Raw genomic sequence first — 15,060 nt, forward strand, 5'->3', positions numbered from 1 at the left:
GGCCTGTGTGAAGCGGCCCAGGTGTGGTGCAGACGGTGGGGATTCAGGTGTTCACCGAGCACGTTGAGTCTGCAGGTGGAGGAGGTGGAGCCGATGCGGTTCTCGGCCTTGCAGGTGTACTCTCCGATGTCGGCCTTGGTTGCTTTGCTGAGCTTCAGACAGGCCACGCCCTTCGAGTACTCCAGCCGGCAGGTGGGGCTCGAGCGCACCTTCCCGTCCGCCTTGAACCACGACACCTTGATCTCCGGTGTTCCTGCCACCTGACACTTCAGACACACGCCGTCGCCCGACGTCACCTCCATCGGCTCCAGGGACTCCACGAAATACGGCGGCTCTGAGGTCACAGCGAGAGAGCGTGTTAGTGACACCTGGTGGTCGACGCAGGGACTGCAGCTCAACACGAACAACTGACTCACAATAAAAATGACGTATTTTGTATGAATAGATAAAATAGAATTAAAACAATAATAATTTAAATAAAATGTTATTAAAAATAACCAAGATCTGTCCTAATCATAACTATCAAATATTCATTGACTTTCAGAATATTAACCCTTTAAGTGCCAGGTTTTTCTCATGATGCCACTATCTTTTTAGATGAACCGCAAAAAATGACCTATTTTAAATATATTAACCCTGAAGGGATTAAAGTAATGCAAAAAAGAGAGTCTGAATCTGAACTGACCGAGGATAGACACGGCTGCGTCACATGTGTCCTTGCCGGCGTCGTTGGACACCTCGCAGGAGTAGCGCCCGGCGGCCTCCTTGTCATCTGTGCTCAGACACTCGAGGATGCAGGAGCTCTCCGTGGTGGTGATGTTGTATTTGTAGGAGGCGAAGATCTGCTGTCCGTCTTTGAACCAGTTCACTGTGATTTTGGGAGTTCCCGTGTAGGTGCACTCCAGCGTCAACGGTTTGCCTTTCTCCACCGACACGTCCTTCAGCTTCTTGGAGAACGCCGCTGGCTCTGACAGACACAAAAACAACAGTTCGCAGTCCCAACCTCAAACATTTTGTTTTAAATAAACGTCTGTTCAGTCGCCATCTGTCCACACAAAGTTAATTAAAGCTGGTGCCTGCCGATCAGAGGACTGCATTATTTATATATTTGCAGTTTTATGAACTGAACTGAAGTGTTGTATTAAGCTCCTGCTTAGATAATTATTAATAATCTTATTTATTAATGTAACCCACATGAAATCATCATGAAAGTATACCCGAGTACCCGACAATTTACACAATTTACACTTTACCTGAGGAGAACTGAAAACTGACGACTGAACCGTAGACCGACAAACTAAGGACCGAGAAAACAGCGTTTGTGCTGCAACGGACAATTTGGGGTTTGAATATTGTTATTGTTTTCTGTAATAAATCAGCTGTCGACCCTCGAGAAAACAGGCCCAAATTTCATAAAAAGATCTTAGCCCACTGTATATTCAATAATGTTAGGTCATCTGTGTGACATTAATGATTATAAATGTCGGGATTATAGACGGTCAGCCTGACCTTTGACGGTGAGGTGGACGGGGGCGCTCTCCTTGCCGGCGTCGTTGATGACCTGGCAGGTGTACTCTCCGGCGTGGGATCGGTCCACTCTGAAGAGCGTCAGGAGGACCTGGTTATCTCTGAGGGAGAAGTCGCATTCTCGTCCCATCGCCATCTCCTTCGCCCCTCTGAACCACTTGAGTCTGAGCGGCGCGCTGCCTTTCACCATGGCCGAGAAGGTCACGTCTGAGCCGGGCATCGCCTCCACGGGCTGAGGAGGCACCACGAAGGACGGAGGCTCTGAGGACACACACACACACACACACACACACACACACACACACACACACACACACACACACACACGCACTCACTCACGAACACACACACACACACAAACAGACATGTTTTTAAGAGACCAAAAAGACTTAATTCAGGAGTTTTTATGACTGAAGCTGAAAAAAAAGCCCAGAGAAAACTTTCTGGGGAAACAAGAAAAAAATTAAACTTATAATTTTGAAAACATTTTTCCAAGTCTTTTTTTCTTTTTCTGTTTTAAACTAATTTCAGGTAACGTTTTTGTAAGTTTTTACTAATTTCTTGCTGTGTTTTGGGCCATTTCTTGTAAAGTTACTCATTGCCTTATTTACATGTTTTTGAAATAAAGTCAAATTGCCAAAAATGTCAAAGGGTTTAAAAACCCAGGGGAAAATCCCTAGGGGGAGAAAATTAAATAATTCTGAAGCACTATTTTTCAGGTTATTATCATATTTTATTTTATTCATTTTATTAATTTTCTGATAATTCATTACTAGTTTATGGTAAATTCTGGGGTCATTTCTTCTTTCGTTGCTCATAACCTTCTTCCCAAGTTTTGTCGTGGTTTTTAAAGCCCATGATGCAGTGCTGTGGATTACCTTTGACGATGAGCGCGGCGGTGGTCTCGCTGGAGCCCGCCTTGTTGACGGCTTTACATTTGTAGACTCCGGAGTCGGACAGTTTGAGCGTGGACACTCGCAGCGAGCAGCTGTTGTTGCTGAAGGAGAGCTCCTGGTTGGGTCCGCTCTGGATCTCCTCTCCGTCGTGGTACCAGAAGATGGTGAAAGGAGGAGAACCCGACACTTTGCACTCCATCTCTCCGGCGGCTCCCGCCACCGCGTTACAATCCTTCAGCTTTCGGGAAAACGACGGCGGGATGATCTTATCTGTCGGGAGGAAACAAGCATTCAGAGCCGCTTCAGGACAAAAACAAAGAGAAAATGTGCCGACAGAGGATAAAACCTCGACGCTTTTCAACAGAAAGAAATTTGAACATCTCTCAGCATGTGACAGAAATATTCGTCAGACGTGTTTATATTTATGTTTATATATCGTTCTACTAAAGCATCATCTTTTAGTCATCTCTAAATTTAATTCACAAACTCATGTCATACCCTGTCTGATTTCCCTTTTCTTTTTTCCCTTTAGCTTTCTTTTTTTATTTACTCATTTTCAGGTATTTCTGTTCTTTTTACTTTTTTTTTTTTAAAGTTTCTCATTGCCTTCTTGAGTCTATGCGCTCAGGTTTCAAAGGGTTAATGGTGCTGCTAGATGACAGATAGATTGCATTAATCCAAACACATGGAGAAAAAAATAAACAATAAATTTTGACTTTTGTTTAACTTAAAAAAGACTGGAGTTCGGATCAGCTGTGCCGGTGGGTCGACAGTTTCATGTGTTTTTTTATTCAGTTTGGGAAATCCAATGATCCCTTCAAAGCATCAGTGACAGCTGACAAAACATCCTCTCTGTCGATCGACTGTTGGGGCGGGCGTCCTGGCCGGAGCGGTAAATTATTTTGTCTTCGATGGAAATGCTTCTGCTTAACTCTAGTGAAATGTCTCACTGTCGCTGTGCTGACGACACGCAGACGACAGTAACTTCATGACTGCATATCTGCTGGTACAAATTTAATGTCTCGAAACTTCTTTCATCTTAATTTGGACACATCTAAGGTCCTTGTCCGATTGCTTTACGAAGGTAGTCAGTCAACAACTTGTTCCCCTCGCAAGCAACATCAAGACCGTCTCTAAAAATCCTGTTTGACCAACATTTAAATTCTGAATCTCATATTACAAAACTCATTCAGTTGTGTTTTTCCAAATGTGAAATTGCAAAAAAATCAAACTAATACCATCAACAAAAACTTCTACTGCATATGTTAACGTTTTCTCAATTAAACTACTGCACTCGTCTTATTCAGTCTTCTATTGGTCGACTTCAAACGGTACAAAACGCAGCAGCCAGGCTGCTGACAGATACGAGTCATTGGTCGCCAATGGTGACAAGTAACTAAGTACATTTACTCGAGTTAAGTACACATTTCATGCCCTTGTACTTTACTTGAGACTTTTCTTTATATCCTATATAGTCTATACTTGAGAATTTTACTCCACTACATATGGGAGGGCATTGTTGTACTTTTTACTTTACTACATTTATCTGAAAGCTTTAGTTAATATGTACTTTAGAATTATTTTTTTTACCAAAAAAATCAAGTTTTTAAAATATGTTTTGTTATAAATTAAACTACCCAATAGTTTATACAAGCACAGCTGAAATGATCAGTCGATTAATCAACTAGCTAACAGACAGAAAATTAATTGGCAACAATTTTGATGAAAATGTGTTATTTCTTTGTATTTTTTCTATTTGTGGGGGGGTAGTTTGAGTTTTTTGTTGTGGATGTTTTTGTTTTTCCCTGAATTGGGTACTTTGGAAATAAATATATAAATATATTAAGTCTTTTCTTTCTCTGTCTCTTTCTTTCTGTTTTTAATAGTTTTGAATTTGGTGGGTGTTGTTTTTAAATGTTTCTGAATTTGGTACTTTGGCAACTATTTTAATGAATACTTCTATCATTTTTTTTTTTTTTTGGTTCGTTTGTTTTTTCCTTTAAAGAAAAGTTTATACCCTTCTGTGTCTAGCCTCTGGTCCAAGGTGCATAGTTGCCTTGAAAATATTTTGGGCTTTCCCATTCCTATGCATACCACCCTACTTCTGTTCAATGATGCCTCCACTCTTAGTGGCAATACCAGATTGGCACATAGGTAAATTATATTTGCAGGACTGACTGCTGCTAAGAGGACTATAATACATTCATGGTTTTCCCCAGAGCCTCATTGGCAAAAGAATGGCTGAACCACTTTAGGGACATCGCTCTGTTAGAAAGGTCACACGTGAGGTCACAGGTCACACATAAAGCACGAGCTTCTGCAGGCCTGGGACGCTCTTATCGGTTCTCTTTCAGACATAACTTTATCTGCTCGCATATAAGGTGTTACTGTGAATTCATGTGTGTGATTTCGTAGGTCAGCTCAGCCCCTGCCCTCTACTTCTCCTCTTTCTATTTGTGTATGTATGTATGTATTTATATATGTTCTTCCTTTTTCTTTAAAAAGTCTTAAATGGCAAGGCAATGGCACTATGTTTGTGTTATAGTGTTCAAATTGTTCAATAAAAGGTTTGTCACAAAAAAGTTTATAGTTTGGAGGTGTTTTTTTTCCATTGAATTTGGTACTTTGGAAATAAACATTTAAGTAATTGTTTTTTTCTTTATTTTTAAAAAATTTGGTGGGTAGTTTGGTTTTTTTTTTAGATTTTCTAAATTGGGTTCTTTTACAATGTAAGTGCAAATTAAACATAGCATTGATTTTAAATTGGTACTAATTACTGACAAAATGAATACATTATTATTAATAATAATAAAACTTTTACTTTGTTGGTAACTGTGGAGTGATTGCAATATTACACTTGGGGGTAAGCTCACCCTCTGTGGCACTACGGCTTAAATGAGTAGGTCTAGCTACCAAAGTCCAGGTATGAGGAGGACACTAACCTAAGACGGTGAGATTTATTTTGCTTAGGTCCTTCCCGACCTCGTTCATAACCTCAAACGTATATTCTCCAGAGTCCACTTTCTCTGCAGAGAGAACATTCAGGCTGGAAATCATCCGTGAAAATGAGATTTTGTATTTCCTCCCGGAGGCCAGCTCGACCCCGTCCTTGAACCACTTTGGCGTGAGCTCTGGGGTTCCGCACACTTTGACCTCCAGGGCGGCCATGTCGCCGGCCGTCACGCTCAGAGTGTCAGGCTTGTCCACAATCTTGGCAGGTTCTGCAAATCAAGGGAGAATAAGCAGAACATGCTCTTAATCAAACCTGCAGGAGGGAAGGGTGACAGAAAAAACAGCTGACAGAGAAAGAGAGAATTATATGATTACAAACCTAGAACAGTCAAGTTAGCGAAACACTCCACACTCCCAGCATCGTTTCTGAGTTGGCAGGTGTATTTGCCTGCCGTAGTTGCATCAGCCTTAAACACTTTAAGAGCGACCCGGTTGTTCTCAAAGGTGATTTTCCTGTTGTCACCGTCCCTGAGAATGTGATCCTTGTCCTGAACCCAGGACACAGTAATGGGTTCAGAGCCTTTAACAGTGGCCACAAGGGTCACCTCCTCTCCCATTATCACTGTCATGTTTGACAGTTTCTTCACAAACGACGGCGGCTCTGAGAAGAGGAGAAAAACAGCGCAGAAGGGAAAGTCAGCAAGGTGACAAAGTGACTTAAAAATCTATGACTTGTGATTTTCATTTGAGACTATCGCAGTTTCTACTGACCTCTGAGTTTAACCAACGTCTGGCAGGTGTCACTTCCTACACTGTTTGACACTTTGCACTCATATTCGCCGGCGTCCATCGGCTCTATCCCAATGACATGCAGCGTCGCTGAGCTGCCCTCGCCCACCATCTTATACTTCCTGCTCTCCATCAGAGGTTTCCTGTCTTTGAACCAGGTGATCTGGAACGGAGCTGTACCGCTCATCTCGCAGTACAGACTCACGTCCTTACCCTTCAGTCCCTCAACGGACTGAGGTACCTTGACAAAAGATGGGGGGTCTACAGAAAGATCAGCAAACTGTTATAAACGGGGAAAGAATCCATGGCGAAATCTTAAAGCAGAAATACGTAACATTTCATGCGCTGCCGCACTGTGCAGTGGCAAAAGGCCCATGGCCAAGATGTCGCCACTTTTAGGAAAGTTTGTTGAATCTACAGCTGAGATAGCAGAACTGATAAGGAATTGCTTGGACCGACAACTCCAATTGGCAAATTTTTCTAGGAAAGCATGTTGGATCTACAGTCCAGATGATGGACTTGTGAATGTTTGATGGAACAACAGCGAATATTTTGGAGTTGATTTGGAATTTTCGGGAAGTACAGCTAAGCGCCAATGGCTGCATTGCTGAAGAAGGTTGTAGGAACTAGAGTTGGTCATGTTTGTTTGACTACAGGATACAGGGCGGACTGTATTTGTTTACTTTGCTGTGGGAGGTGGTTGGAACTACATTCTGGACTGCTGAATTGAGAATATCTGTTGAAACTACAGGTGAGATGGCAGAATTGATGTGGAAAGTTGCTGGAACTACAGTCTGGACTGCCGAGTTGGGAATAAACTTCAACTAAGGTACTATTGCAGACGACATTTGTATGTGGGGCCCACATGGTTGGATTTACCCAAGCTGGCCCCACATGGCGTATGCTAGGGCTTCCTTGGTACCTTATCTGGGGTCCACTTGGGTAATTTACCCTTGTTGGCAATTGATGGGGCCAATATGGAACCCTTGGACAGTCCCACATAGGGCCCATTTTCAGCCCATTTACTACCAACATGGGACCCACATATAAATGTGAGCTGGAAAGTTTCAGAGGAAAAGTGAAAATAGTTGATGGAGCTCCAGCAACATGGCATAGTTGTTGGGGGAATTTGTTGGAAGAACAGTTAAGTTGAGTTGTTCAAAAGGATGGGGGAATTACAGCTACAATGCTGGCATTTTGAGAAAGAGATGTTGGATGTTGGAGCTACAGAACATATCGTGTTGTGGGAATGCAATGATACTTAAGTGGGCAAAGCTGTTGTGACTAGGATGGCAGAGTTGTGGATTGTGGTTGGATCAACAGCTAAAATTGCTGTTAGGTTGTGAAAGATTGTATATTAAGTTGTTTATCCAGAATGTTTGAGCATGTTTTCATTTGGATTGCCCAAACAAAGAGGCAACCCAACAAGCTGACGAATCGAGTTGCTGGACAAAGCATTTGACGAATCTGCACCATACTGGACGGATATAAAGGACTCGTAGAGATGTTACGTATTCCAGTTTTAAGCTGTTCAACAAAACTTTGACTTCAACACACTGAGAAGTCATGAATACTAAAGGATGATTAGGAAGTCAGTGAGAGGCTAACCTTTAACGGATAACGTGGTGCTGCAGCTGACGCTGCCAGCATCATTCTGAGCTTCACAGGTGTAAACTCCATCATCATCAAAGCTGGTGCGCAGCAGTTCCAGGACTGCTAACGAGTCAACAAATGATGTCCTGTAGTTGCCCCCATCCGTGACCTTGGTGTCATGTTTGTACCAGGTCACTTTAAGAGGGGCTGTGCCACTGACTTTGCACTCCAGGCGGAGTGACTCTCCCTGCTTCACAAACTTTGTGGTAGGGAGTTTCAGCACAAATTCAGGTGGTTCTGAAAAGCCGAAATGAGATGTATTAGCTATTGGAATCATGTAGGTAAACTTACGACAACTTGTTACAGCAGGCAGGTGGCGAGCAGATGAAATAAGCTGAGGAGATGAGCTGGCAATGATGGGTTAGCAGCAGAGATGGGATGGTTGTGGAAATGCAGGTGTATCACAAAGGCAACAAACAGTTCTTGATGAGAAGCTGCAGCAATGAAAATGGTAAAAATGGAAGTGCTATGAAAGCTGGGAAAATGTGACAGAGAATCACTAGTTTAAGCCAGCGATGCAGATGTGAGATGAATAGAGCCACGCAAGAGATGATTGAAAAGATGCAGGTCCAACCTTTGACTGTCAAGTCTGCACTACAGCGCACAGAGCCAGCATCGTTACTGACTTGGCAAGAGTAAACACCGCTCTGGGTGACACCCACTGAATAGAGCTCTAAGAAGCAAGACAGCCCCTCCTGCCCTGTGAAACAAGTAGGCCCGGTCATGAGCTCTGTGTCGTCCTTGAACCATTTGACGGTGAAGGGAGGCGTTCCCTTAAATGTGCCTTTGAAGCGTACAGTGCTGTTGGGTAGTGCCGCCTGGGTTTCAGGCAGTGTCATAAAGCTGGGAGGTTCTGAAGAGAGCAAGACGGACCATGTTAAAGAGGCACTCACCTTTGATTCAGGATTACATGACCAATCATGTTGGAGATCACAGTCTAACCTTTAACCATGAGGGATCCGCTGCACTGACAGCTTCCTGCCGCGTTGGTCAGTTTGCAAGAGTAGGATCCTGCATCAGATCTCTCTAGCTGTTCGATTTCGATAGACACAGAGTTGTCCTGCTGAATGAGTTTGTGCTTTACACCACTTGAGATTTTGGTCCCTTCCTTCTGCCATTCAACCGAGATGGGGAGGGAACCAGATATTTTGCAACATATTTGAACAAATGAGCCCAATATCTCTTGCATGTCTACCAGAGGTTTGATGAAGCTTGGGGCAATTACTTGTTCTGTTTCAAAAACAAAATAAGAGGAAAGAAGTTAGGCTTTATTTAAACATGTCACTATGAATCAAGAGTCTTATGTTTCTCACACCAACCTAGTACGATCACTTTGACTTTGCAGGTGCAGCTACTGATGTGGTTTGCCACCTCGAAGACATACTCTCCTTCGTCCTCTTTCTGAGCTGACTGAACCTTTAGGCTGCTGATGTTGTTCTCAAAGATCAGCTTGTGCTGCCTGATGGACTGAAGCTCCCTGCCATCTTTCATCCATTTCACTTTGAGCTCAGGTGAGCCCATTACCTTACAGTCCAGACTGACTGGATCTCCAACTGTAACCTTTATCACTTCAGGTTTCTCTGTGATCTTAGGAGGCTCTACAATGCAAAGCAAAGTCAAACATTCATAATGTTTCTAACAAAGTTAGGACTATAGAAAGATTTCAAAGCCATGATTAGTTAAACACAGGTATACCTTGCACCGTTAGGGTGGCAAAGCACTTATCCTGCCCGGCCTCGTTCACCACCTGGCAAGTGTATTTCCCACTGTGCGTTGCCTCACAGGCAGGAATCCTGAGAGTGGCCACATTGTTCTCAAATGTTCTCTCAATCTTTGGATCCTCCAAAATCCAGTTCTCGTCTTTTTTCCATTGTACAGAGAGAGTGGGAGAACCCTGCACGACACACTGAAACTCTGCCTTTTTACCCAGAACAGTGACAGAGTTCTCAGTCTTCTTGGTAAATGTTGGTGGTTCTATCAAAGAAAACCAATGAAATGTTAAAGTAAACAGTCACTTATCACCTCACAAGATAAAAATCTGGATTTGTAAATCTGATTAAACCAACCTTTGAGGTGAAGCATAGTCTTACAAGTACAGCTCCCCACCTCGTTAGCAACGGTACACTGATATTCACCAACATCCACAGTGTCACACCTGTGCACCTCTAGGCCCACAGTGCCATTCATCTGGGAGAAGCCATGTTTGGCACTGGGTTTGATCTCTTTTGCATCTTTGTGCCATGTTATCTCAAAAGGACCAGTCCCAGCAACCTGACTCTCAAAACAGGCACTGGAGCCCTTCACAACATCAGCTGGAGCCAACTCTCTAACAAACGATGGCGGTTCTAAGATGAGAGGAAAGAAATTGTCACCTACCACTGCTTCAATTCTTTTCCAAAAGTAGTAATGCCACAAACAGACTCTATCAGTACTTTCTGTAGGTTTGGAAGCAACATTTCCAACAGAAATGTTTTATAGTTTATACTTTGAGAAAGAATGTACAGCAATGTGTCAGATTTAGGGGGATGCATTTGCTTGAATTGAATAGGATTTTTAAAATTATGTTTTCTTTAGTGTAAAATTACCTGAAATTAGGAATTGTTATATTTTTGTTACCTTTAAATGAGCCCGTCATATGTGCATAGGAGGCGGGTATTCTTTCATGTTGCACCTTCATGTTTCTATAGTAGCCCAGAATGGACAAACCAAATACTGGCTCTAGAGAGGGCCTTTTGAGTTTGTATGTTACCTTAAATCATGCATAGGGTCTATTTCAAAGAGAGAGTTTAATGGAGGGGTTTTCAGTTAGTTGCAGTCTGTAACTTCACCACTAGATGCCACTAAATCCAACACACTGGTCCTCTTAGGTCCATTAAGCAATTGGTCGGACCAGCTAGCGAATGGAAGATGCTGTTTTTTAAATTCCTGATTTTCAACTTGAAATAACTTTTTCAACATTTTTACAGCTCTTAAATGAAGCCAATGCCAATAGACTTCTGCTCTGCAGATTATGAAGGAAATGTTGCATCTACAATATTTGGGAAACCACTTCCCCCAATTCTACATTCCTAAAACTCAATGCACAATGACACATCTGACCTTTGACCTTGAGCTCCATACTGCAGCTCTCACTGCCAGCCTCATTGCGTGCCTCACAGTAGTACAGCCCACTGTCTTTGGTATCAGCCCCGCAGATTTCTAGAGTGGCCACAGAGTTAACAAAGGCCATCTTGTGCCGGTCGCTGGGGCTGATCTCAGAGCCTTCCCTGAACCAGTAGATGTCTATCTCAGGTGTGCCGGTCACCTGGCACTCAAACACTTTACTCTGACCAGGACGGACCACGGACAAACGAGCCGGGGTTCGTGTGAACTTAGGGGGCTCTAAAAAAAACAAAATAAAATGTTTGATGTCATGATCAGACCAGCAACAAGATAAATATTCTGATCTCTGCAAAGCTGACAATGTTTATGTTTCCATCCAAATGTTTTTAATTAATTTTAATCAAATCAGAGTATTTCTATGAGCTGGATGTCCTAAAGAGGCAAAACATGTAGCCTCCAAAAATATAGCTAGAAAAGGTCTTGATCCATATAGACAAAGTAGTAGGGAACCTCTTTTCTTTTTCTTGTATTGTTACAGGGCAGATCCCAGTCAGCTAAGAGCTGAATTTTCCTTTGCCCCCTGCTGGTCCTCCACTTTACTGTGCCATCTGCGAGTGCTTTGGACCCTTGATGGTAAGTGCAGAGGGAAAAGTTTGGATGAAAAACACCACTAATCATCTGTCACAGTGGCACTCAATCAGGGGTTTCAGATAGAGGTCCCTGAATGCAAATCATATCAAATGGAGGTCCCTGAAGCAAATATCTTTCCAGATGGGGGTCTATAACCTTATATGCTTGACTTTAGGAGTAGCTTGCACAAAAAAGGTTGAGAGCCACTGTTCTTTCAGAAAACAAGGGTCAGCGTGAAGTCAAGGGGAAAAAAGTTGCACTAACAAATTCTGAATTCAAAATGCCTGAAAGAACAGATGGGTGGAAACATATTTACTGACTCAGTTTCACATAAAGAATGATGACCTTTGACAAAGAGTGTTGTCTGGCATGAAGTGGAGCCAACATCGTTGTGTATCTCACAGACATAGTCTCCAGAATCTGAGGTTTTGGCAAAGAAGAGCTCCAGAGAGCTGGAGGTGTTGTCTTTGATCACAGAGCAGTCTGCGCTGGATAAAATCTCTTTCTTGTTTTTAAACCATTTGGTGGTCAATGGCGGTGTGCCAGAGAACAGTACGTTAAACTGGACCTTTGAGCCAGGTAAAACATTCATGGATTCAGGCTTTTCAAGAATGCATGGTGGCTCTGGAAGAGAAAAAACAATTAATACTTATGAAAGCTGCACACATGGTAAAGAGTTAGTTTTAGTCGTGTATCTATACTTTAATTAGACACATCCACCTCAGAATAAATATCACAAAACTGAATTGCGCTCAAACCTTTAACAAACAAGATCCCAGAGCACTGGACGGTTCCCGCCTTGTTTTTAGCGATGCAGGTGTAGCTGCCGCTGTCTTTACTGTCAAGATTAGAGATTTCCAGGAAAGCAACATTCTCAAAGAACGTGCATTTGTGTTTCTCATCAGTCTGGATCTCTTTCTCATCTTTGTACCACTGAATGGTTATCGGCAGGGAGCCGGATACAAAGCACTCCAGATGAGCAAACGATCCTTTGATACCTTCTGTCTGCTTCAGTTTTCTTGTAAAAGATGGTGGAATTATTTGATCTAACATAAATGGAAGAAAAAAGAGGTGAGAAGCAATTTTCGAGGTAAGATGTAGCAAACAAAACTAATTTTAAGTTAAAGGGTTAAGAACTAACCAAGAATGGTAAGAGTCGCCTCGCAAGAACTCTGGCCGACATCATTTGAAACCTCAAAGATGTAGTCACCACTGTCACTTTTCTCAGTTTTAAGAATCTTGAGCACAGAGCTGGTGTCTGTGCTCTGGACTTTGTATCTCTGGCCTGAGGTCAGCTCTTTGCCAGCCTTTAGCCATCTGGCCTTCAGTGGTTTTGTGCCCGAGAACCTGGCCGCTAGCGTGGCCGGATCCCCCTGAGTCACGCTGATAGACTTGGCCTCCTCTGTGACCTTAGCCGGCTCTGAGACGTCAAACAAAACAGTCAGCAAAGACATCAAATCTGATTCACTACAACATAATGACAGACCAAGATCTGAAATCAATAACAGACTAAAGTTAACAGCAATGCATGCACTCCTTATCAACAAGGAAGGTCGAGGATTGATGATGAATCCATCACCATGGAAAATTTAGTGAAGTAAATAATGAAGGCTAAACATCAAGTCCACCTTGTCTTGTCAGCTGCCTAGACACGTCACTACATTATTTATGACACTAATTCGATGGATAAACTTCACAGCTTTCGATCAAGTGACAGTTTCCAACCAAGTGTTTAAGGGCAAATGAGTAAAGTGTGGGAACTTGTACACCCTGAAACTTCTCTCTGTTAACCTCTGGGACTTAACACTTGGTTTGCCATTTGATGAAAACTTCCTGCTTATAAACTTGTCTGACTTCCAGAGTTGATAAGGATTGCCTAAATGCCCCACTGGAAAATAGTTCAGGTTCAAATTTCCCAAGAAACTTAACCAACCTTTGACTGTCAACACAGCAGAGCAAGTCTGGCTCCCGGCCTGATTCTGCGCCTGGCAGGAGTATTTGCCGCCATGTTTGCTCTGTAGGTTGGTAAAGTGCAGCAGAGCCATGTTGTTCTCGTATGTAATCTGAATGTTTTCAGCCTCTTTCAGCTCATGGTTGTCTTTGGTCCAGGACACAGTCAAGGGCTCTGAGCCCTTCAGAGTGCACTGCAGTGAAACCTCGCTGCCCACCAGGGAACTGAGGTTCTCCAGCTTTTTCACAAATGATGGTGGTTCTACGGGGGAAAATTTTAGATGAATATTATTGGCTTTTCTTCTGAATATCAGCCTTGCAAAGTCAGACATCATCCTGCAAGCTCAATTTTTGCCATGAGATTCATGTCTAGAAACAAACCGCTGAGAATCAGCTGAGTTTGACACATTTTGGACCAATCAGAGAGCTTTGGTGTGTGTCTAAACTCATGACCCAAGGAAGCAATAAAAGTATGCAGAGTATGCTCTTTAAAATGAAAACCTGACTCAGCCGATCTATTTCTATCAAAAATATCAATCAGATGCTTTTCATCAAGTGTAAGAAGGGTACTGTTGTCTACCCTAAAACCCACGAAAGGTACTGCGAGTCTGCCCATCCATAAAGAAGGATGCCCCAACTTTGTCGCTTTTCTGATTAAAGATTTGTTCTTATCCGAATCAAGAGTTCAAAGATGGAGCTCTGTGGTGTACAGATTGTAAAGCCCTCTGAGACAAATTTGTAATTTTGGGCTGTGCAAAAATTTACTATAATTAATGTTGTTATGTAAAAAGAATAAAGCGTCCTTGAGTAAATGTGCACTGAACATTGCTGGATGTGAATGAAGCTTTGCGAGGCCATCAGAATATGGAAGTAAAGCAGATGTGATATATAGGTATTTTTTAATGGCAGCAGAAAAATCTATATGTAAAGAAAAGTCCAAAGCATCCAAACCAACCTTTGAGTGTCACCTGACAATCACAGGAAGCCCTCCCCACTTCATTCTCAACAGTACACTGGTACAAACCGACATCTGCTGCCTCTACCAGCAGCACCTGCAGGGCTATCAGGTCGTCTTTAACAGTGATCCTGTGTCTCTTGTCATTCCTAATCAGCTTTGTGTCTTTATAAAAAGACACACTGAAGGGGGTAGAACCAGAGACTTGACCCTCCAGCATCATCTCAGAACCTTTCACCACATCTTTGGGCTCCAAGCTACGCACAAACAATGGCGGCTCTAGAAGGAAACAGCAATCATGTCAGTGCTGGTCTATAAAAGTATGACAAACGATAATGCCAAAAAGCCTTTAAAAAGAATCCACTGGAGTTTTATTGTGAAGTTGAAGATGCTTTTTCTAATGGCCAAGACATCCTCAGAGTTTACCCTATAAAGAGGCCACACCAAGTTTTAGGCATGACCCCACCAGTGCTTCCAAAGTATGTCCTTGTCCACCAGGGGACGTGGCATCTTGAAATGATAAATAATATCTGTAAAATGTCTTCAATGTCACAATAAAAGCCGTCATTTACTTTACTGGGAGTGAAATAAATCCCTGAAACCAAC

At 42.6% G+C, this 15,060-nt stretch overlaps 1 protein-coding gene across 1 annotated transcript in view; it reads right to left on the reverse strand.

The window, feature by feature from the left end:
* The window catches only part of LOC121949594 (titin-like), a 165,023-nt gene that overhangs the window by 87,060 nt on the left and 62,903 nt on the right, over window positions 1-15,060 (reverse strand). The window contains exons 54-72 of the mRNA XM_088083820.1: window positions 14,455-14,733; window positions 13,483-13,761; window positions 12,691-12,969; window positions 12,308-12,595; window positions 11,895-12,173; window positions 10,917-11,198; window positions 9,884-10,162; window positions 9,513-9,791; window positions 9,137-9,415; window positions 8,760-9,047; window positions 8,392-8,670; window positions 7,773-8,054; window positions 6,147-6,425; window positions 5,755-6,036; window positions 5,366-5,644; window positions 2,406-2,693; window positions 1,510-1,788; window positions 686-967; window positions 56-334 (exon numbers count right to left, since the gene is read on the reverse strand). Of these exons, the coding sequence (XP_087939946.1) occupies window positions 56-334; window positions 686-967; window positions 1,510-1,788; window positions 2,406-2,693; window positions 5,366-5,644; window positions 5,755-6,036; window positions 6,147-6,425; window positions 7,773-8,054; window positions 8,392-8,670; window positions 8,760-9,047; window positions 9,137-9,415; window positions 9,513-9,791; window positions 9,884-10,162; window positions 10,917-11,198; window positions 11,895-12,173; window positions 12,308-12,595; window positions 12,691-12,969; window positions 13,483-13,761; window positions 14,455-14,733 (5,340 nt within the window). The remainder of the gene's footprint in view (window positions 1-55; window positions 335-685; window positions 968-1,509; window positions 1,789-2,405; window positions 2,694-5,365; window positions 5,645-5,754; window positions 6,037-6,146; window positions 6,426-7,772; window positions 8,055-8,391; window positions 8,671-8,759; window positions 9,048-9,136; window positions 9,416-9,512; window positions 9,792-9,883; window positions 10,163-10,916; window positions 11,199-11,894; window positions 12,174-12,307; window positions 12,596-12,690; window positions 12,970-13,482; window positions 13,762-14,454; window positions 14,734-15,060) is intronic.

Source organism: Plectropomus leopardus, chromosome 10 (genome assembly GCF_026936395.1).
Source record: "Plectropomus leopardus strain MGB_pleo_1.0 chromosome 10, ASM2693639v1, whole genome shotgun sequence".
Classification (NCBI taxonomy): domain Eukaryota; kingdom Metazoa; phylum Chordata; class Actinopteri; order Perciformes; family Serranidae; genus Plectropomus; species Plectropomus leopardus.